General features: G+C 39.1%; 1 protein-coding gene across 14 annotated transcripts in view; it reads right to left on the bottom strand.

Moving 5' to 3' along the window:
* The window catches only part of LOC128733175 (protein lap4-like), a 218,248-nt gene that overhangs the window by 144,800 nt on the left and 50,902 nt on the right, over window positions 1-22,546 (bottom strand). For all 14 annotated transcript variants that reach the window (XM_053826831.1, XM_053826830.1, XM_053826839.1 and 11 more), the window contains exon 3: window positions 15,539-15,656. In XM_053826831.1, the coding sequence (XP_053682806.1) occupies window positions 15,539-15,656 (118 nt within the window). The remainder of the gene's footprint in view (window positions 1-15,538; window positions 15,657-22,546) is intronic.

Raw genomic sequence — 22,546 nt, 5'->3', positions numbered from 1 at the left:
CGTTGCAGTTTAATGCAGTCGGAGTCCATTTCAATTACCTTGAAGACCTTCACCTTTACCTTTTTACATCGTCAGTAGAAAAATACCGACAGCTAGGAGGCAGAACAGCTGACAGTTCATTCGTAAAAATGAGAAAAGTGCAGTGGTCCAAGATTGCTCCCCTATGGTACGCCAGATATGTTTGCAGAACGAGCTAGAAAACATGGACCCTATCTTCACACTCAGCCCACGGGATGTGTTAGGTACGAGTAGAGATGCCAATACCGAGGGGGTATTTCGAAAACCGGTTTTTCGGTATTGATAAATACAATACCGGTAAAACCGGTAAAAAACCGGTATAAACCAATACTTGGCGAATAAATTAAAAAATTGTGAAATTTGTAGAAAATGTTTCCATTAATTAATGATACTCAATTTTTTGGAACAGCCAAGTGACTAGCTCTCTTCAAACGAAATAAGTACGGAAAGAGTGTTTATCGTGTCAACTCTAAAACGAGGCAGACTTTACTGGGAAACTGCATACAATTTGAGTAATACCAAAATATGTGGTCTTGTGGTCCAAATTGACAGCTTATATTCCTACTAATTTTATTAAAGCCTTGTTCATGCTGAAACCTACGAAACGTGCTGTGATACGTGGCGCTAGGTTATTGAAATATTTACTGTTTTTTTGAATTATTTTGAGTGACAAGAGCATTAGTGAATTTTGAGACACGCATTTTAAGGCGGAGGATAAATAATAGATCAGGAACTAAACATGGTCGGAAAAAACTGCATAACATTGCTCGTTTTACTAAAGAATCTGACTAAAGAAAAGACACTGGAGCTCAGTCACACGCGGCCTCCTGTCATCATTAAACCTGATTTGCTCAACGATGATTGTTGTGCGTGACTGTGTTCAAAAGTTGCTAGGAAAAGTTCGAACAATATTTTTTCGAGTTCAAAATTTAGGCGATTTTATGAACTGTTCGCTACAAATTTGATTGCCTGGTGTTTTCGTTAGGCAGCACGGATCGATTTCGTGATGATACGATGATATTTGTTGCCGTTTGCTTGCAGTCATTATTTTCAGTCGCGTTCATCGACTGATACTTCGCAAGTTTTCGAGCAAAAGATTCAGAAGGTTTCATCGAGATTCACGCGCACTTGGTTTCGACGAACTGAAAATGAGCTCCAGTGTCATTTCTTTAGTCAGATTCTTTACGTTTCACAGTTCGCAGTATGAATGGTTCTTACAAGTCAGTCTACGCTCGCAGCGATGCAATCTTTGATGGTGGTTTCAGAAAACAGTCATCCTGTCTATCAACGGGTCAATAAACGAACTCCTCTTCCGTGATATGCTATGACATTTTTTAAAGCACTCCGTAATTTTTCACTGAAAATTATCTGAAGAGCTACAATGTGTATCGCACATTTTTTACTGTTGCGCAATATTCTTAATTGTATTTTGGTTGAAGTCACTATCATAGATATTTAGATAAATATTTTCCGTTTGTTAAAATTATACATTGTGCTTTGCAGCTGTACCTGGATTAAGCCAGATTATTTTCTCTAATGCCAATGCATATGACAAAACAAAACAGCAACATTGCAGTTGTCAGTCTTTCTCTTTCTTACTCACAGCATTCGCATTGTCGCACTTTTAGACTGCGGTGTCCAGTAAGGTGCAAAATGTGGGATAATTGAGCCATTATTTTCAGAACCTCGAATCTTTGAATTGAATTCGCTCTATACGTTAACAATCTGAACGACAATGGAAGCTACATGAGTTATTTTTTCATTAAATTTACCATGTAAAAAAATACCGAAAATACCGGTTTTTGACCGCGTAAAAACCGGTATTTCGGTATTGAAAAATAGCACGGTAATACCGGTAAAACCGGTTTCGGTAAAACCGGTAAAGCATCCCTAGGTACGAGTGTAGCCATTTGCAGAACAGTGCGGAAACTCCCAGTTTCTCCAGCCTGGCGAGGAGAATGCTGTGATTCACCCGATCAAACGCTGCTTTCAGGTCCGTGTACTTGCGCTCCTGTATTTACGTTGCGACTGAACGTTTTGAAAAAAAATCCATGCTGGTCAGAAGAAATGTAGCGTTGACAGCTAGCGAACAGAGCATCGTGCACGGTTAACTCGTGTACTTTAGAGCTGAAGCACAACGATGTAATTCCTTGAAGGCTTGTGTTCTTGTTGTGTATGGCGAAACCGTTGGCAAGTTTCAGATCTAACCAGCGGTTATTTATGTTTAACACTGGATTAATTTGTGTCAGGGCGTGGAAATAGAAATTGTCTAAAAGAAGCACGGTACAAGCTGCGGAAGCGTTAGAGCGATGTAAGTCGATGCTAGGACAACTGTTTAGAGGAGCATTCCAAATTAAACTGGACTGGTTGTAATAACCGAACAGCAGTGCTAGGTCATTAGACGCTAGATGCGAATATACACTACCAAGTGAGTCGATATGTTCGCTGATATTCCTGGCGTTCGCTATGACTTTCACTCATAGCTGCTCAAGTGTTTCGTAAATCGGGGATGGGTCGATTGAGCAACTCAGTTTACTAGAGAATAGAGATCGCGATCCGCTACGGGATTTTCTGCTATCCTGTTGGTTACGATCGCATCTAAAGACGAAGAATGCGCTCCCAAATAGCTGTTGATAGTGAATCAATCAAGGGCATCGATTTTGTTTTGAAGTCCACGCACGTTCTGGTAGTCAATCAGCATTCATGGATTGGAGTCAGACACAGACCTGAAAACGGGAACTATAACGTAGTGGTGCTTGGAGAGTCAGAAATGACTGCATGCTCGAAGATCCTAAAGCTACAATTAGATCCGAGGTCATCGCATTAAAGTGAATCTGGACATATAGAGCCAAAATAATTCCTTCGAGGGGTCGACAGTCGATGGCTTGGTACCTCCAAGGAGTGACTTGGCAACCGTGAAACGCTCATCACGGCGACGCCACGTCGAAGGTTCACCAACAGCAGATCTAGCGGCTAGTGGTGTAGAGGCAGTCTTTTAGAAAGCCATTTCATCAGTTAGCCGTTAACCAAAATGGTCTGCTTCAGATCATTAGGGGCGTCATTTTGGTTGACAGACCTTGAGGAGACAGCCTGATGAAGGAAGATAAAACTTAAAAAACGATCGCAGGCACTTTCCATAGTGAGCAACCCCTTGCCGAGATAAACCACCTTAAGTTCAATTACTTTGAACATTGCGATGCGATGCGTCAAACCACCTTAACACAATCTACGTTGGTCGATCAGGTGGAATCGGCCATTGTGAAGAATAAGTGCGATTAATTAGGATTTTCCTGGTACAAAACTAATCACACCGAAAAGTATAATCAACTCTAAACCACAGTTAATGCTCAATATCTGCAAAAAAACGGTTAATTGTGCAGCCGTGAACGAATTCAACGTAAACAAACTGAATAGTGCAGCCAATTTATGAAGGGTTTTTTTAAATTATCCCAAATTGAGCCCAAAACCGCTAGTAAAGGCTTTTCTGAAAATGATCTTGAATTAAACAAAAATTTGTCGAAAATATTTCTGAAAGACTAAAATAGTTGAAAACGCTTCTAAAGAGCAGAATAACCTTTTGAAAAATGATCTTAAATCTAACCAAACATTGCTGGGAAACGCTTCTGAAGACCTGACAAGGTCTTTTTTAGAAAATGATTCCAAAATCGTTGCAGAATGCCTTGGAAGGGCAGAAAAGTGTTGTTAAAAATGATCTTCAATTCACTTTGTGACAAATCTTCGATAAATTCCGGGAGTTCAACTTACAAACTCACCATTCGTTTACAGACTTCAAGGCGGCGTACGATTTTGTTAAGCGAACTGGCGGAAGCGTATATACGCATCTTAAAGAGGAAGCTGCGAGGATAGGGATTACCATAAATTCTACCAAAACAAAGTATATGGTGGCTGGTAGAATGCGTGGTAGCCCTTCGGGCGTTGGAACTGCGGTGGTGATAGATGGAGGTACTTTTGAAGTGGTCGACGAATTTGTTCACCTTGGTATGTTAGTGACAGTCTGTAACTCCGTACAATACTCGCGCTCTATAAGACGCTAATTCTCTCGGTGACATTCTGCGGTCACAAAGCGTGGACGTTGACAGAGAGCGACCGACAAGCTCTTGGCGTTTTTGAGCGTAAGATCCTGCAATCGATTCTTGGCGGCGTATTAGACAAAGGAATGCGGCGCAGGTGCATGAATCATGAAATATACAAAGATGCGGATATTGTGAAGCGACTAAAACACGGCAGGCTATAATGGGCTGGTTACGCTGCAAGGATGCCGGATGAGACCAGAGAAAACAATATTTAGCAGAGAACCCGACAGAGGTCGACGAATTCGAGGCAAATCCCGCAACCGTTGGACGCTGAACGCTGTTGACGTAGATCCAAGACCGAGAAACGTGGAGATGGGTCCTGATCTTGAGCATAGATTCGATAGACGGATTGTCGCCGAAAAAGAGAAGAGAGCCCACAACCGAGTAAATTTGAGAAACTTTGTTCAATAGAGTTTATCTTAGGACGGCAAGCCACCTAAACAAACAAACAAACAAAAAACAAGCAAGTACAACATTTTCTGGAGAAGATCGCGACTATTTTGAATTTTATCCGCAATCCTCAATGAATATTGGTGTCAATCAACTTCGGAGTCAGGATATTTTGCAGGCATAAAAAATTAAATGCCTGGCGCTGACGGAATCCCTCCAGTATTTATAATTGTTTTGGTTTTAAACTTATCACTGGAGTCAGGGTTCCTCAAATGGCTAGAATCGTATTTGGATAATCGCCAAATTTAATGGATGGAACTGAACTAAGTTAAAGTCACTTCGAGGCTCTCATTTGGGACCTTATCTTTTTGTATGCAAACGACATTTCCTTTATTCTAATGGCACTTAAAGTGTTAAAATATGCCGACGATATGAAGCTCTTTTAAGAAATATGAAATAAAGAAGACATAAATGTATTTCAAAACGAAATACACATATTCTACATATTGTATAAAAGCCTATTAGATTAGGCAATCAAATAATTCAAAAATGTGAAAAAGTCACGGATTAAGGAATTATTTTAGACTCCAAACTAACTTTCATCGACCATTAAAACGCAATAACACCTAAGAGGCTTTATCAGACGCTTTGGTTATAATTTTTGGGATCCATTTAGCATTCAAACACGTTGTATTGCCTGTGTGAGGTCAATATTGGAATACTGTAGTATGATATGGTCATCTTTTTCAACCACGTACTAAGAAATAGTAGCAACAATTTCTCCTATATGCTCTTCGTCAATTATCTTGGACAACACTTACATCAAACGATGCACGCTGCAAGCTTATAAACAGACAATCATTAAAAAAGCGCCGTAAATATGTAATGATTTTGTTTGTAAACGATATCGTTTCGCATCATATTGACTCAGTAATACTTTTATCGAAACTGGACTTTTAAATGTTGACTTGTTAACTTCATACAAGCCATTAAAGCCTGTGCCTGTAGACTAGAGTCTTGCGGCAGAATCGTAACTGTTGGTTTACTACCAAAATGTGCGAGGTTTACTATCTCTATAGCATAATTTTTATTGGATTTAAAATCCATTAAAAATGTTTCAATGTCGTCTCGAAAACTACAGCGCATGTAATTCGAATGACGATATTACGCGAAGAATAAAACCTACCCGTAAAGTTTCAACAACATGTAACAGGAATGAGAAACAAACACGTATTATTTCGCTGTTTTCAACCGGAAAAGTAGAGCCGTCTCCAGCAACATCCGCTAGTCTGAGGCAATATGCGAAAAATCGCACTTTAGTTGCCAGAAAAGTTCGCTGTGTTTCATCCGCTCCAAACAATAAAACACAAAATAAAGCAGAAAACTTTCAACTTACATTATGTACGGTACCGTTTTGAAACCATCACCCAACCGGAGAGGTCAATTCTCTCGGTTCTACAATATAGGTTAAACCGCTTGGCAGGTACGTCTCCGTTGTTCCCTCACCTCATGGCATGGTGGGATCCACCACCAACAGCGGTAGCACACCTCGGTAGGTATTCGACTGTGATGATTCGCCAGCAATTCTGCCAAGCCAGCACTAGCACTAGGACTTTGCGGTTAGTTGGTGGCAGACAAGTGCTTAACGTTCGTCCCATATTTAAAGTGCGCGGCCCTAAAAGCCACTAACTAAAGCCGGTTTGCAATCCGCTGCAGCTCGAAAACCAGATGGAACACATCGTTTCCCACTTCTGCTCGAATTCCGCCGCATCTTCACCGACCGACCGACCGTCATCAGTGCGATAGATAGCGAGCGAGCGAGCGAGCCAGAAACGTAAAGAGATAATTTATTTTATTTTCTGGCTTCCAACACGTTCGGTTCGTTCGCCTTTCACTTCCGCCGACCGATGGATGGCCACGCCGGCCAACTAGTTCTTGTCTAAACCGCAGAGTCAGTTCTCGACCGCGGCTTTTGAACTCGGCACTAACATTTCTGTCTATCTATCTTTCTGCAAGCAGACACTCGGTCCAGCCGGTTGTCAGTAACACCCCAGCACTCTCCCAGGCACACGCTACTTCCGTGTCGCGGGGACGGACTGACGGTGGGTGATGCGTGCGGGTAGCAAAGCCGACCAAAGATAAACAAAAGCTCTGTTATTTTTTAACCAAATTTTTATCGCTCATTCCAAGCGCAAGCAAGCAAGCAAGTCGCGGCACCCGGACCAGACTCGGTTCGCATTCTTCATCATTTAGGAACGTGGCGTGCGTGGGTGCGTGGGTGTGTGGGTATAATGATTCAGATTTGCCTTTTGGCCTTGCTCTCTCTCTTTCCGGTGGGGAAAAGTGACAGAATCGTTTCGAGTCGGTTTCGGAGTTCCCGAAGGTCCCAAGATGTATACAGCATTCAATCATGGGTGTTGTTCCCGCAGTGGCAAATACTTTCGTTGAGTTGATTGTTTTGAGGGTTGATTCGGAATTCCAAAGCAAAGTGTTCAAATTTTTATCTTTGCCACAAGTGTCATTGGAAAAACATAGAGGAAACATTTATCAAGTAAATCAACTAGATTCGGAAAGATTTAAAGTAATTTTCAAATCATTGAACCATCTAAATTTTTATACAAAAAAGTGTTATTGATCTCTGTCTTTCCAATATTGACTTTCAAATGCGGAATTTCGATTGCACTTCAAATTTGTGTTGGATACTCAATTTTATCTTTTTATTCAGTTTGATTTTTAGCCTTTGACTTTGGACTTTTGAGAAAAAATTGACAGTTGACTCTTGGCTTTTGACATTTTATGTCGAAATCCAATTCGAGGAAAATCTAATTCAACACAAGTTTAATCTAAATCCAATCGAAATACTATCCGAATCCAGGCTAAGCTCAACCCAAATCCAATCGAAATCCAAATGTCGTCCAATGCCAACACAAATCCATTCCAAATTGAATTCAACACGAATCTAAATCAAATTCAAATTCTGTTTAAGCCTAACACAAGTTTCAGCCAAATCTAATTCAATCCAAATTCATTTGAAATCTAGCTCAGTCGAAAACCAGTTCAATTTGAAATCCAAAACCAAACCAAAACAAGCACAAATACAGTACAAATCCCGTCAAAATTCGACCCAGCTCCCACTCAAACTAAATCCTATCGAAATAAATCACAAATTCTTTCCAAACCCTACTCAAATTCAATTTAAATTCAATGAAAATCTGATTCAACACATATTTAATTCAAATCGCAAATCAATCGGAATCGAGTCTAAACCCAGATCAAATCCCGTCCTAAGTCAATCCAACTCCCATTCAACCATAATCCAATCGAAATCAAATCTAAAACCAAAGTAAATCTAATCCTGGTTGAGTCCTCATCCGACCCAAATCCCAATCCAAATTCAATTCAAATCCAGTTAAAATATCCATCCAAATTCAATCGGAATTTAGTCCAAATTCAATCCAAATCCAAAACAAATATAATCCAAATTCAATCGAACTTTAATTTAACCCGAATCTAATCCAGATCCCAACGAAATCAAATCCAAATTCCTTCCTAATTTAATTGAAATCAGATCCAAAACCAAACTAGGGTAAATGATTTTGAAATGGACCTAGTCGAATTCTGATCTTGAATGGACCTATTTTTAAATAAGAATTTTAGGATATAATTATCAAGTCTTTGTACTGTATTTAGCTTTTATGTTTATCTTTAATCATTTCTGAACGTAAATATACTAAAATTAAATTAAAATTATAGCCAAAACTACTTTATTGCCGCGTATTTAAAAGTTGCTGTTTTTCAGCGTTTTGGCAGTCACCATAGAGTATTTTCAAACTGTTACTACCCGGAACCCTTCTGGTTTGAAATAAAACAATACTCTTAAAATCATGCTAAAATATGTGTAATTTCAATTTAGGTATTTAAAAGTTCAGTAAAACCAGTAAAATCTTCAAATTCTTGAAAAATGTTAACCTCCTTTTTTGATCTTGAATGGACCTAGCATTGATTTTAGAATGGACCTAGTTTTGCGCTCCGAGACATCACTGCCGGTAGCTATTATTGCCTACCACCAACGAACACGCCGTTGTATATTCCATAAAACTGCTTGTTGTCACTATAGTATCTCCGTTTATAATTAATCTATAAGCACGGGATATTGAAAGTAGGCTTGATTTATAGCCTAAATAAAAACTTAATTATATTGATAAAACTAACTATCACCATCCTTTTTCGTAGTTGCTTCATAGTGTTTGTACATTGTAGCCTCTAGTTTTGAAACTAAAAAGTCTTCCTAATTTGTTAGCTAACATATGTCATTTTATGCTTAAAATAATATAAACTTAATTTGTACAAAATCAGTATTGTACAAAAATTTTAACCATCATTGATTAAAAGATAAGATGGATCAAAAGATAAGAAGGATACTAACTGCCTTCTGTTAAGGGACTATGCCCCCTTTTCAATTTTTTAAAACCTAAATTTTTTAATTGATTGTTTCGAAAGATTAACATTTTGACCATATGTGTTTGAAGTCGTTTGCATGAATTCCAAATATTAACAAAGTTACAGCTATTTGTACCGCGCATGTCTGGAGCGATTAAACAACGAGTAAAAACTTCAACGTCGTTTTTCTCGAAACCAGGTTTTGAAAGTCGGTACCATAAATATCTCAAGAACGGCTCAAGCAATTCTTATGATTCTTTTTTTGTTTGAAAGCCAACAAAATTATCTAGTGTTTGACCCATCCTTTTCTTGATATTGTAATTTTTGTATTTTTTAGAAATGTTTAAAGTCAATTTTTTCACTTAAAAACCATACTTTTATGTATCAATGTCCGCCATTTTGTTATGTGTTCGGATTCTAAAAAAGGATGGATCAAACACGAGATAATTAAATGTTCTTTCATGTCGTTTTGGAATTTTTCAATTCGGATAAGCCCCCAGCGCCAATCCATGGTACCGCAATTCATGGTTTTTTTGAACGACTATCTTCAAGGAGCCGTAGGGGCAAGGGGAAGAGGTTCCCTTATGAAAACAAAATCGGTCTTTTGGTCGATTGACAGATAGATTAAAAATCAGTTTATATGCTGTCCAAATTCAACCTAAGCCCAATCAAAATCCAAATTAAGTTCAAATCCAGATCCATATCCAATCAAAATTAAATTTGAATCCCGTCCTAATTAAATCTAAGTCCAATTTAGCTCAAATTCAATTTAAATTCCACAAAAATTTCGTCCAAACCAAGCACAAATCCTGTCCCAATTTAATCCAACTCCAGTTTAACCCAAATCAAGTCGTAATGAAATCCATATCCAATTCAAATCTCAGCCAATTTGAAATCCAAATCAAAGACCAAATTGAATCTAGTCGAAATCCGACCCCGACGATCCGACGATCGTCCAAATTAAATTCATCTGTAATTCAACCCAAATCTAATCCAAATCCCATCCAAACTTAATCAAATTAGAGGCTAAACCCATGACAAATTCTTTCCAAATGCAATCCAACTACAATTCAACCCTAATCCAAACGTAAACATAGTAATTTTGTCCAAATCCAATCTAAATTCGATAAAAAACCAATTCAACACAAATTTAATCCAAATCTAACTCAAACTCAATCAAAATCTTACCCGAATCCACTTCCATTCAAATCGAATCTAAATACCGTCTAAACCCTGTACAAATGCCGTTCAAATTCAATCGGATTCCCATTCGACTCCAATCCAGTCGAAATCAAATCCAAAACCCGTCCAAACCTAACGCAAATCCAATCCAAGTCCCGCCCAAACCGAAAACCAGATTCAAAACAAAGTTCAAATTAAATTTAAATCCAGTGCAACTAAATCCAAATCCAGTCCACCTCAAACCTGAAGGTGATTCAAATCCAGCCAAAATGCAGTATAAACCCAGTCGAAATCCCGAAATCCAACGCCAGTTGAACCCAAATTCAGTCAAAAGCAAATCCAAATCCAATCCAAATCCCATTCAAAATCGATCTAAATCCAATCAAAATTCAGTGTAATCCAGCACAAATCCTGTCCAAATTCAACCCAAACCCACTCCAAATCTGATCCAAACTCAGGTCCTAATCAAATTCAAATCCAGTGCAGCCAAATCTAATCCATATCCAACCGAAATTAGGGGGAAGTCCTGTATGGCCGGACAGGCCTCTATGCCCGAACACTAGCGATTTCCCAAAAACAAAGAATGATAAAATTATTTGGAAAGAATAGGACAATACTACCATTGAAGTACTATTGTTCCATTCTTTCCAAATATTTTTGTCATTTTTTGTTTTTGAGAAATCGCTAGTGTCCGTACATAGAGGGCTTGTCCGGCCATTTTTTTTGTTAGGGAGGCCGGACTCCTTGTCCGGCCATACAGGACTTCCCCCTAATTTCGGTTGAATATGGATTAGATTTGGCTGCACTGGATTTGCATTTGATTTGGACTTGGGTTTGGATCGGATTTGGATTGGGCTTGGGTTGAATTCCCTCTAAATCCAAATCCCTTCCAAATTAAATCTAAAGACACATTTCTGCGTTACGGGATACAATTAGCATCCATTTTTACTGTGTGAACTGCTTCCTATTAAAACAATTTTTTTGGCAAATATCTTGTAAAATAGTTGATAAACGAGGGCATTGTCTTCCACTTGAATGCCAGGAATTTGATGAAATAGCCACTGATTTGCATAGTAGGGATGGTGTCCCTTAACGCTGGAATGTGTCTAAATCCAACAAAAATCCCTTTCCAACCTAGCATAAATTCTGTCCCAATTCAATCCAACTTCAATTCAACTCAAATCCAGTCGAAATCTATTCTGAATCTAAGCTCCAAATTCCAAGCAATTCAAAAACCAAATCCAAGACCTAAATTAAATTCAAATCCCGTCCAAATTTAATTCAAATCTAATTCAATCTAGAATCAATCTAGGCCCAAAGCCAAAGCCAGTCGAAATCCGATCAAAATACAAATCAAATTTAAGCGAAATCAAATCTCATCGAAGGCTAACACAAATCCAATCCAATCAATAAAAATCCCATTCAAATCCAGCCCAAATCCCATTGAAAATCATCACAAATCTACTCGAAATCCCATCCAAGTTCGATTCAATACCAATCCGAATCGCATCCAATTCCAAATCCAAAACTAATTCAAGCAAGCAAGGCTTGGATATAAACGTCTTTACCCTACCTTATCGACAGACTTCAAAGCCAATTAATAATACAGGACAATTCCGATGCAAGTGCAACTATTATAGTGACTTTATCTAGCGGCACCGCCCAGCCAAGATTCGAACCTACGACTAGGACCGGGTAGGTCGTACCTCGAAGCTAATTGGGCGTTCCAATTCACGCGAAATTCAATTTTATCCGTTTGTATAAATTAACCTAGTCCCTTTTGTGCAACAAATTTACAAATTTACACAATTTTTGAACTTTATGCGATGTCTTTTACGAGAATTTCGGAAGAATCGTGTGATCGCGTGACTATGCGCTATACGCAGTGGCGTTGGATTTCGGCCTCGGACTTCACGGGAACATGCCGCGGCTGTTCTTGCGCTCCTCCGGGGGACCGAGAGTGAGCGATATACGTTTTAATATTGCGCACAGTACAGTGTATGATCGTTGCGACTGAATTAAAGTTAACGAACAGTGGAACGAATTTAATAAAATATGGGCACCAGCTGTTGCGGAGAGACAACGTTTGTGAAAATTGCGAAAAATTTCTGACCGTAGTTCTTTTTTGTCAGTATTATAATTTTAAGTAGAATATCAGTATAGTAGAATGCCAGTACAGAATGGTAGATGTGACAACACAAAAAAATTGTTATAAATGGACCGTGCCAGCATTAACAAGTATTTCCATTTGTCTGATAACGTCACAATCAATAGATTTTCAAATTTTGTTGAAACTGAAATGCAGAGATAAATTGCTACAAAAAAGCAACTTTCGGAACGATTGTGACTATCTTGTTGAGGCATGTAGCTAGATTCTGGTAAAATAATAAAAACTCGTCAACCTGGCGGAGTAAACCTCGCACATTTTTGTAGTAAACTATTCTTAAAAATCTCTCATTTAATTTTCCGTCAATTGCGTGCTCAGAGTAGAGCACGCCATGACGTGTGAATAAATTGAGTCATGATTGAGACATGACAGTGCAACAGAATCTATACCTATAAAGAAGGATTTCTGTCTGTCTGTCCGTATGTTCCTTATAGAATCGAAAACTACTGAACCAATCGGCATGAAAATATGCATGTAGAGGTATTTTGGGGCCAGGAAAGGTTTTAGTGATGGTTAGAAACCCCACCCCCCACTAAGAGGGGGGGCTCCCATACAAATGAAACACAAATTTCTGCATAACTCGAAAACTAATCAAGCAAATAGAACAAAATTTGGCATGTGGGTGTTTTCGGTGACAAGAACTTATTCTATGGTAAATTGTGACCCCTCCCCTCTTTATAAGGGGAATTATAACTCCTCTCCTCTTTAAAAGGGGGGGGCTTCCATACAAATTTATTTATTTATTTATTTATTTATTTATACTAGTCTTCGAAATTTCGTACAGACAGTTCTTAGTAATTACTTATTCTAAGTTTAAAAGTGGTCCGAGTAACATTAAAATCATAATCGTCAGAAACAGTATTAAATACACGACAACATACGTCAAATGGATTGTTTTGAGCGAATTGAGTACGGTGCATTGGAAGCCTAAAGATCCTGATAACTCGAGAACTAATCAAGCAAATGGAACCAAATTTGGCATGTGAAGGTTTTCGAGGGCAAGAATATTTTCTATAGTAAATTAGGACCCCTCCCCACTTTAAGAGGGGGGGCTCCTGTACCAAAGAAACACAATTTTCCTCATAACTCGAGAAGTAATTAAGCAAATGGAACCAAATTTGGCATGTGGGTGTTTTTGGAGACAAAAATTTTTTCTATGATGAATTGGGACCCCTCCCCGTTATAGGAGGGGGGGATCCTATACACATGAAATACAAATTTCCTCATAACTGAAGAACTAATCAAGCAAATGGAACAAAATTTGGCATGTGAAAGTTTTCGAGGGCAAGAATATTTTCTTTGGTAAATAAGGACCCCTCCCCACTTTAAGAGGGAGGGCTACTATACAAATGAAATGCAAATTTCCTCATAACTCGAGAATTAATCAAGCAAATGGAACCAAATTTAGCATGTGAAAGTTTTCTAGGGCATGAATATTTTCTATGGTGAATTAGAACCCCTCCCCACTTTAAGAGGGGGGGCTCTCATACAAACGAAATACAAATTTCCTCATAACTCTAGAACTAATCAAGCAAATGGAACCAAATTTATCATGTGGGTGTTTTTGTAGGCAAGAATATTTTCTATGGCAGCGGTTCCCAACCTATTTTGGTTCACGAACCCCCTGGCGGAATTCCCTATACTATTCTGCAGCGAACTAAATTTTTGGCGTACCCCCGGGGGTTCGCGAACCCCCATTTGGGAAACGCTGTTCTATAGTATATTTTCTATGGCTTTCCCCACTTTAAGAGAGGGGGGGGGGCTCCTATACAAATGAAAAACAAATTTCCTCATAACTCGAGAACTAATCAAGCAAATGGAACCAAATTTGACATGTAAGTGGTTTTGGACGCAAGATTTTTTTCTATGGTGAATTGAGACCACTCTCTTCTTTAGAAAGGGAGTTATGGCCCATCTCCCCTTTAAGAGGGTGGGCTTCCATACAAATGAAATGCAAATTTCCTCTTATCTCGAGAACTAATCAATCAAATGGAACCAAATTTGGCATGTGGGAGTTTTAGATGGCAGATATTTTTTCTATGGTGAATTACGACCCCATCCCCTTTTAAGAGGGGAGCTCCCATACAAATGAAATTCAAATTTCCTTATAACTTGAGAACTAATCAAGCAAACGTAACCAAATTTGGCATGTGGGAGATTTTGGAGTCTTGAATTTATTTTACGATAGTTAGAGACCTCTCACCCCTGTGGTAGGAGGATATGGACTCTCATACAAATAAAACAGAAATTTTTGCGAAACTCAAAAACTAATCGAGACTCTTCCATAAAACATTAGTCAATACAAGACCACAAAAACTATCTATAGTAACACTAGATCATTCAGGACGAGACGGTCGCGAGTGTTGCCGGTGACCCGCCGTCGGAAGCGCCGCCCATTGGGGGGCTTGCAAAACTCGAGGTTGTGACAAAGATCATCCGAGATTCATGATTTATGTACAACACAGGTTAATTTGTGGCAATACGAAGTTTGTCGGGTCAGCTAGTAAAAATATAAACATAAATATTTTGTAGAAGAATGACTGGTTCACACTGGACGGGAGAACCGTATCTTGCTCAGCTCTGCTGGGAGGGCCACAAAACACCTTTCGCAAAGGTTGAACAAACCTGCTGAGCTTAAGCGTTTTATTTACTTGTTTACTGCGAATTTGCAAGAAGAATATACGCCAGAGCTGAACACGAAAGCAACTCGCTAGCAAAAATAAACACAAATTTCCAAAAACTTTAACCGAAGCCGAAACAATGTAGAAGAGAACACCGGCTTTCGGTACAACTTAATCTACGGCTACGGCGAAGCTAGCAGCACTGTACATAACAAATAATTAAAAAAAAAGCAGCTACAACGGGACCACACACACGAGATCCCATCATCCGAGCGCCAATTTATGGTGTATACACAAGGCAGGGAGGCAAATCTTTTCCTCTCCATCAATCACACGCTCCCGAAAGCGAAACTAAATTGAATTAATCACGATTGGCTGCCATCGGTCTCGGTTCGACCCACCCAATGACGGAGAAGAAGTCTTCCCTGGGAGGCCTGTGCGGCAGCAGCAGCAGCAGCACAGATGCTTAAATACTTAACGTCGTGCCATTCCTCCGACCCAACCAACTTGTGAATGATGATAAACACATTGCCTTCCTTCTCTCGCTGCGCTTGGATTAGTTTTGTGCCGCCGAGTGCGGGTGGAATTTATGGGTCAGCAGCAGTAGTAGTAGCAAGTAGACTTACCATTCCGTGAGACGTCCAGTTCCACCAGGTTCTCAAAGTTCTGAATGTCCGCCGGTAGCTTCATGATCTCATTGTCGCTGAGTCCAAGCTTTCGCAGCCGATGCAGGCGAAAGAAGTTCTGCGGGGAAAAGGGGAGAAAGAAGAAAACAGATACGGAATGTTAGTAAATTGTAAGAGACTACACCGCAAACAGGGGCCGGCACGGCCGGCATAGGGACGGTCACAGTACGTAGAAGAAGCCCCTTTGCGGCTTCGCAACACAAACCGCTCGCTCAACCACACAAATGAGGGTGGGAAAAACGCGCCGGCCGCTGAAGTTATATGTCTCACTGTCTAAGCTTAGCCTAGTGAAGTAAGTAACGTGTGTTCGCTATGCAGTGCGCTGTGAAACATTGTCGGCTAATGTTACCTTGAAGGTAATATGATGTCAGTTGTGCAGCGTGCGTCTATAGAATGAGTTTTATATGTACATTCCGTGTAAACTTTCGAGATAGGTTGAATGCAGTGGTGCAAAGTTTCTTGAGAAGATACAAATGTTTTGCAAATTTGGGTAATGCTGTTTCAGTGGGTTTTTCTTTTACCTATATTTGTTGTTCTGAATCTGAGCTGGGTACTGCTTCTTGAGTCAGTACGGTCGTTGCACTGGGCCCGTAATGGTACTGTACTGTAACAGCCGGCTGGGAAGTCTGTCAATAAAAAAAGGTCAAGCCTTTATATCGACAGACTTCGCAGTCAGCCCAGTTCAGCTTTATTTTTTTGAATCTGAAGAAATTGGGCGATATATATTTCTGCAAAACGAAAAATATGTACACTAAGGTAGAAAGTTCATGATTTTTATTTGTTCGTCTTGAATTGCTTTGTTATTCTTCGGTCTGAAGTACCCGCTGCCTAAGGAAGCTCTAAGATGTACCACAAGGATCAATTTTAGGCCCTTTACTATTCTCAGCCTACTATTTTTACGACAAAACTAGGGATCTTTCTTTATTGTTATTTTTTTTATTTTTCATTTTTTGTTGTTTTATCTAGCACACAGCTAACATTGAAATATTATATTTCACAGCATATAAGAACCAGTTTTAGGGTTCGACTCCGAATAATTCCGCTCTATCCGGTTCAAATATCAAGAGGTGCCTTTCGTTGATTCAAAAGGTAGCAATTATCGTAATATACGGGAATGATAGAATTGGGAAAATAAAATAAAACTAAGTATTAGACCACCTAATATAACGGACGGCAGTAGTTTAGTGAGTAAAACATTCGGGTACCAACTGAAAGAAGGTGGGAGCGAGATGTACATACCATTGCACAACCCAACACTTACCCAGCTAGCATTTTCATATGTATAAAAAACTAGAAGGTATACAGCCCTAAGGGTTGTACGAAAGGGTGGCGTAGGACTATATCAGATCATTAGATCAAAGACTAATGTAAACTGCATTTCTGGCATATGTATGTTTATAAGAATCTGTGAGTGCCGTTGTTTAAGTAAATGTTTAAAAGAGGAGAGCGAAATATTCAAATTCAATTTTTCATTGAATGCAATGGTGGCTTTGAAAATACCGACGGGGGTTCATAAGTACAACACCTGCAACCATTGAGACATAGATTTCTTTAAAAAATCACTTGTGTGCATCATAAAGGTTGAAATAGTAATGAATGACCAGCCCACAAATTATTGTATTTAATATGATTATGGGTAGCTTTAGCTAGACATGTTTCAAAAATCTTACTTTTACTCGTTTGTGACCTTCAAAAAGGCCATTGGTTACAAATAACATTAAAGCCAAAGTACGTTCATCGCAAATATGACGTTGCATTCCAATGTCCTTCTCTTTTCACATAAATGGCCTGTTGCCATTTAACGGCGTTGGCGTAAGTTAACGGCGTCGATTCACTGTCTTTTGCTCCGAGAAGGTTTTACTAGTTTACTTTCACAGCTTACCGCTTGCTACATAGCAGAAAATATGGCGCATACGCAAACATTTCTGTTTTATCTGTATGAGAGTCCTTATCCTTCTACCACAGGGGTGAGGGGTCTCAAACCATCATAAAATAAATTTATGCCTCCATAAACCCCCACATGCCAAATTTGGTACCATTTGCTTGATTACTTCTAGAGTTATGAGGAAATTTGTATATTATTTGTATGGTAGCTCCCCCTCCTAAAGAGGGGAGGGGTCTCAATTCACCATAAAAAAAACTCTTGCCTTCTGAAACCCCCACATGCAAAATTTGGTTCCATTTGCTTGATTAGTTCTAGATTTATAAGGAATTTTGTATTTCATTTGTAAGGGAGCCCCCCCCCTCTTAAAAGGGGAAGAGGTAAAAAAATTCTTACCCTCAAAAACCCCCACATGCCAAATTTGGTTCGTTTTGATTGATTAGTTCTCGAGTTATGAGGAAATTTGTATATTATTTGTATGTCTCAAATCACCATTGAAAAGTTTTTTGCCTGCCACTTGCCAAATTTGGTATCATTTGCTTGATTAGTTCTAGATTTATGAAGAAATTTGTATTTCATTTGTATGGGAGTCCTCCCTTTTAGAAGGGGTCTCAGTACACCATCGCAAAAAATCCTACCTTCTGAAACCCCCACATAAAATCTCGCCGCCTCCATAAAATTGCTGATCATTTTATCCTCTCAACGACATATAAATTGTTCAGTTTCGTTCAGTAGTTTAATAGTTATTAGCATTTGAAATCTTTCATTCCAACGTTACACTTCTAAACAAAGGCGTAGTCCTACGTCAAAAAATAAAAATCAGCATTACGTACAGATATACGCGCTAATAAATCGTATTTGATGGGCAAAATTGGCATATCCGTACTACTTTGGAGGCAATATAAGTGATTACGAATAATTTTGAGCGTTACGACTTATAAGTTTTTATATACGATAGTATCCGATTAAGCGCGAGTCGCTCCGTACTACTATACGATTTTGTGCGGAAAATCGTATGTATGTCAATTATTATCATTATCTACGATAGAAAATCAACTTGGTCCCACATTATTCAGCTTTAGTTACGATTTCGAATTTGTTAGGAGATATTTACGATAATTTTCGTTCATTGATATACGAGTTGGTGCTAGCTGGGTATTTTAGGCCTGTGTATAGAATTTTTTTAGTTCATACAATTAATCATTCTTCGCATCAATTCCTCTATTTTCAAAATTATTATTAATTGTAACTTGCTTTAAACTCTCTTGCCAGACTTATGCACATATGGACTGAATAGATATAAATTTCAACATTTTCTAAACTAATTCTGAGTTGAAGAGAATATTTAGCACTAGCTGTAACCCGCGCGCGTAGCCTCGCGTCTAATTGAGAGCAAATTGGAGGTACGCTATGTAACGCTAACGCTATGTAACTCTATGAGGTGCAACTACGTTACTTTTGCTCGTCTTGAATGCAATCTGGTATGATTGGTTTGAGTCTTTGCTTAATGTGGGCGATTATTACCACGAAAATACATATCGCGCCCCTCGTTTTGGCTACAGACAAGGCTCTTATATATATAGATTAGAATTTGCATCAGAAATGTTGCTTTGAAGCATTTAAAGATTATTTTAAGCGGAAATAAGCAGCTAAAACTAAAATGACCCACAATTGCTTGTGACCCATGATAGTGGACTGACTGTATGTCTTTTTACCGCCTTTTTTATCGTCTTTCCGTAGTCTTTTCATCATGTTTTCGGCATCTTTCAATTGTTTTACCTTTTTGTTTGTTTTGTATTGTTCTTCTGGTGTCGTTGCCGCAAACTGCTATTTTTATCGGTCCTTTCGTTGCCTTTTCATCAAAGTTTCGCTCTCGGCGGCGACATCATTTTGTCATTTCTTCGTTTTATTTTCGACAGTGTCCGTTCGTCTTCTTCTCGCCATTTTTTGTTGGCATAGTTTGTCGCTTTTTAGCGTATTTCAGTTTTTTTTTCACTTCTGTCATCTCTTTTAGTTTTTACCATTATTTAGTCGTCTTTTTTGGCTTCCTTTCGTTGCTTTTCTCCATCATTTTTCAGACCGAATTATTTTACATTTTTTCAACGTTTTATTATCAAATAGACGTTTTTGGTTGCTTTTAATGATATCTTTTTGTCGTATTTTGGCGTTGGTCCGTAGTTTGATCCCCGTTTATTATCGTTTTTCGGCCTATTTTCATTTTCTTTCTGTTGTTTTACACTGTTTTTTGTCGTCGTTTTGTTATCTTTTCGTCACTTTTTCATCCTTTTTTTCCTTTTTTTTTCCTTTTTTTCGGGTTATCCAACTGGTCGCTTAATAGCGTATAAAACTCTGCGCTGGGCCCTTTTGTGTTGTCAACAAAGTGTCAGGGAGACCTCAAACATCAATTCTACCTGACGAGACAGGCACTGGCGCCCACTAAAACACAGGTAGAGCCCCAAGCATAGCCGTTACGCCTATACCCGCAGGCGGAGGCGTTTCGGCCCTGCGCGGACTCCACGAACTGACTCTAAGATCTCTCTGCCAAAGGCCGGAATGTCATATTTTAAATATAATGATGATGATGACGATGATGATGATAATGATGATGATGACGATGATGATGATAATGATGATGATGAGAAGAAAAATAATAGATCGAATTTGTAAATGTGCTTTGGACTTTTTGTACCACTCGAGTTGCAATATGTGGTATAGTGAAGAAGTGGAGAATTCGTCAGCCCCGCCTGACACTGGTCATCAACCGCGCGCCCGCTTTTAGTTTTCCAACACAAACAACCACAAATGAACCAATAGATAAGACAAATTTCGGAGCAACTCGGATCAACTTATCAGGGCAAATTTAATCTTTCATCCCCTTAGCATTCACAATGCATTCCCACGATACAAAGTAAATTGAGCGCAGCACAAGCTGGACGTTCGCGGTAGTCGACAGAAGCTTCAAAATATAGAGACTCGCCCGCCTTCCAACCCTCGAGACCAAAGTGCTGTAAAGCTCTGGGCTTAAACGTCTCTTTAAGACTCGACCCCTTCCCATAGACAGAGCCCGCGGGCAGCCATCAGAGGTCAGGACAGCCACGGGGCCAGTGCAAAAATCCTACTCTATCTAGCAGCACCGCCTAGCCGAAACTTGAACACGCGACACGAATTGACCTAATTTTCCCATCTGCTACCTAAGAAGTGCTATTACCAAGAAGTGCTTCGGCATCCAATCGGATCTGGTATCCCGCTTACATCCCCTTACTAACCCTAAGCCCCCGACCAACTCAATCAATCCGACATTTTTCGGAGATATTTGTGACAGTTGTTATAAACAGGGATGAATCCCAGAAAACTTCATCTATTGTCAGAGATCCCCATACTGGCCTTATTCTTAAACGGAATAAAAGCACTTTCTGAACAACTCAACAATCACATTTGGTAAATTTTTACCCCGAGTCCCACTTGAAATCACAAAAGTATTTTGATTTATACCCACATTCAGAAGTAAACGTGACCGCTGTTCATTTACTGATTAGTTAAAAAGCCCTACACCACGACAAGGTTCAGTTTTATCGTAGGGGTCTTTTCGTCACTTTTTCATCGTGATTTTAATATCTTTTTCTTGCAACATCGTCATATTCTTCCATCGTCTTTTCGCCATTCTTATATTATCTAAAAACTTTCTAGATTTTTTTTGACGTTTCAACGATCTTTGAACGTCTTTTCAAGCGATTTTTTTCGCATATTTGCATCTTTCCACAGATTTTCAACAAACAGATGTTCTTGGTGTTTTGAATGGCCTCTTGTTGTCATCGTTTGGCCGTTTTTTGGTATTTTGTGTGGTATTTCGTTAGCTTTTTTAGCGTTGTTCGACGTCTTTGTGGCTTTCCCTGGCGTTTTTGATGCGTCTCTAGTCGCTCTATTTTGTTTTTTTTTTGACGTAGGACTACGTCTTTCAGGAAGGTAGCTGGTATAAGGGGTCCTTCCAGAAAATCGAAGAATGCAAGCGTCACGAAAACTGAAAGATTTTGAGCGCTAATAGCCTAGCGGTTTTCTGATCGATTTTCAATATTTTTGCACCAAACGGTCGGAAAATCTTCTACGCATCCACACCAATAATGAAACCTATTGATTTAAAAGTACGTAATATTGAAAAATTGAAAATAATGAAGCATTGTCCAACTGGAGATCCTGGCTTCGTGATTGATGGTTGGAAGATTCTTTCCGATGATCTAAACCTATATCCAGGCTTGTTATTTCCTCACTCATTGTGCAAAAAGTGCAACTTTTTTTGTTCCACACAATGAGCAGAACTGCTTTCAGAAATGAGAAGTAAATCCACACAATGAGAAACAGACTAAACACAATGAGAAAAACTGACGTGCAGAAAAATTTCTTAATGCGCTCTTTAAATGAGCAACTTTCGGTTTTGCTCCCGGTCCTCTCGGTAGCTACAGCAGTAAACCTGGAAACAAAACAACCGGTGCGCGTACAGCAGCTATAGACTCAGAGGCGTCAAGACAATCAAAAGTCGTTATATTTTGAATCTTAGCGGAGAATTGCCTTTGTTTATAATGGGACTTTCCTGTTGGTACGCGTCAAGAAGCAAATGTATAGGAATTCAAATGTTGCCATATCTAAATAACATTTTTCGCACTGTTGCCGTCGTGACATGCCTAACCATATGATGCAGTTGCGTTCACGGGCAGCCAAACTCAACTGAATATACTAAATGGAAGAATCATGATTCAACTGCATTAATGGATTAATATTTTTCTGATGGCAATGACCGCTACTGATAATCGTCGTTTTCTCAACGCACTACCCATGTTAAAACTACCCGTAGTTGTCATACGTCAGCGCATCGCATCAACTTATTCAAAGTGTATTAACATTCTCCTCAATGAGTAGCACAGTGTGCGGTTGCTCATACAACTGCGTTCAGCAAGAAAGAGCACAGTTAAAACGAAACGGAGTAGAATAAATCGCGTTGAAGACTGAGCACAGTTTGAATTTTTCTCTTCTCTTTTTTTCTTCTGAGGAGGTGCCATCCCTGCCTATATCAA

This window comes from Sabethes cyaneus, chromosome 1 (genome assembly GCF_943734655.1).
Source record: "Sabethes cyaneus chromosome 1, idSabCyanKW18_F2, whole genome shotgun sequence".
Lineage (NCBI taxonomy): Eukaryota > Metazoa > Arthropoda > Insecta > Diptera > Culicidae > Sabethes > Sabethes cyaneus.
This window is presented reverse-complemented; position numbering and strand designations above follow the sequence as displayed.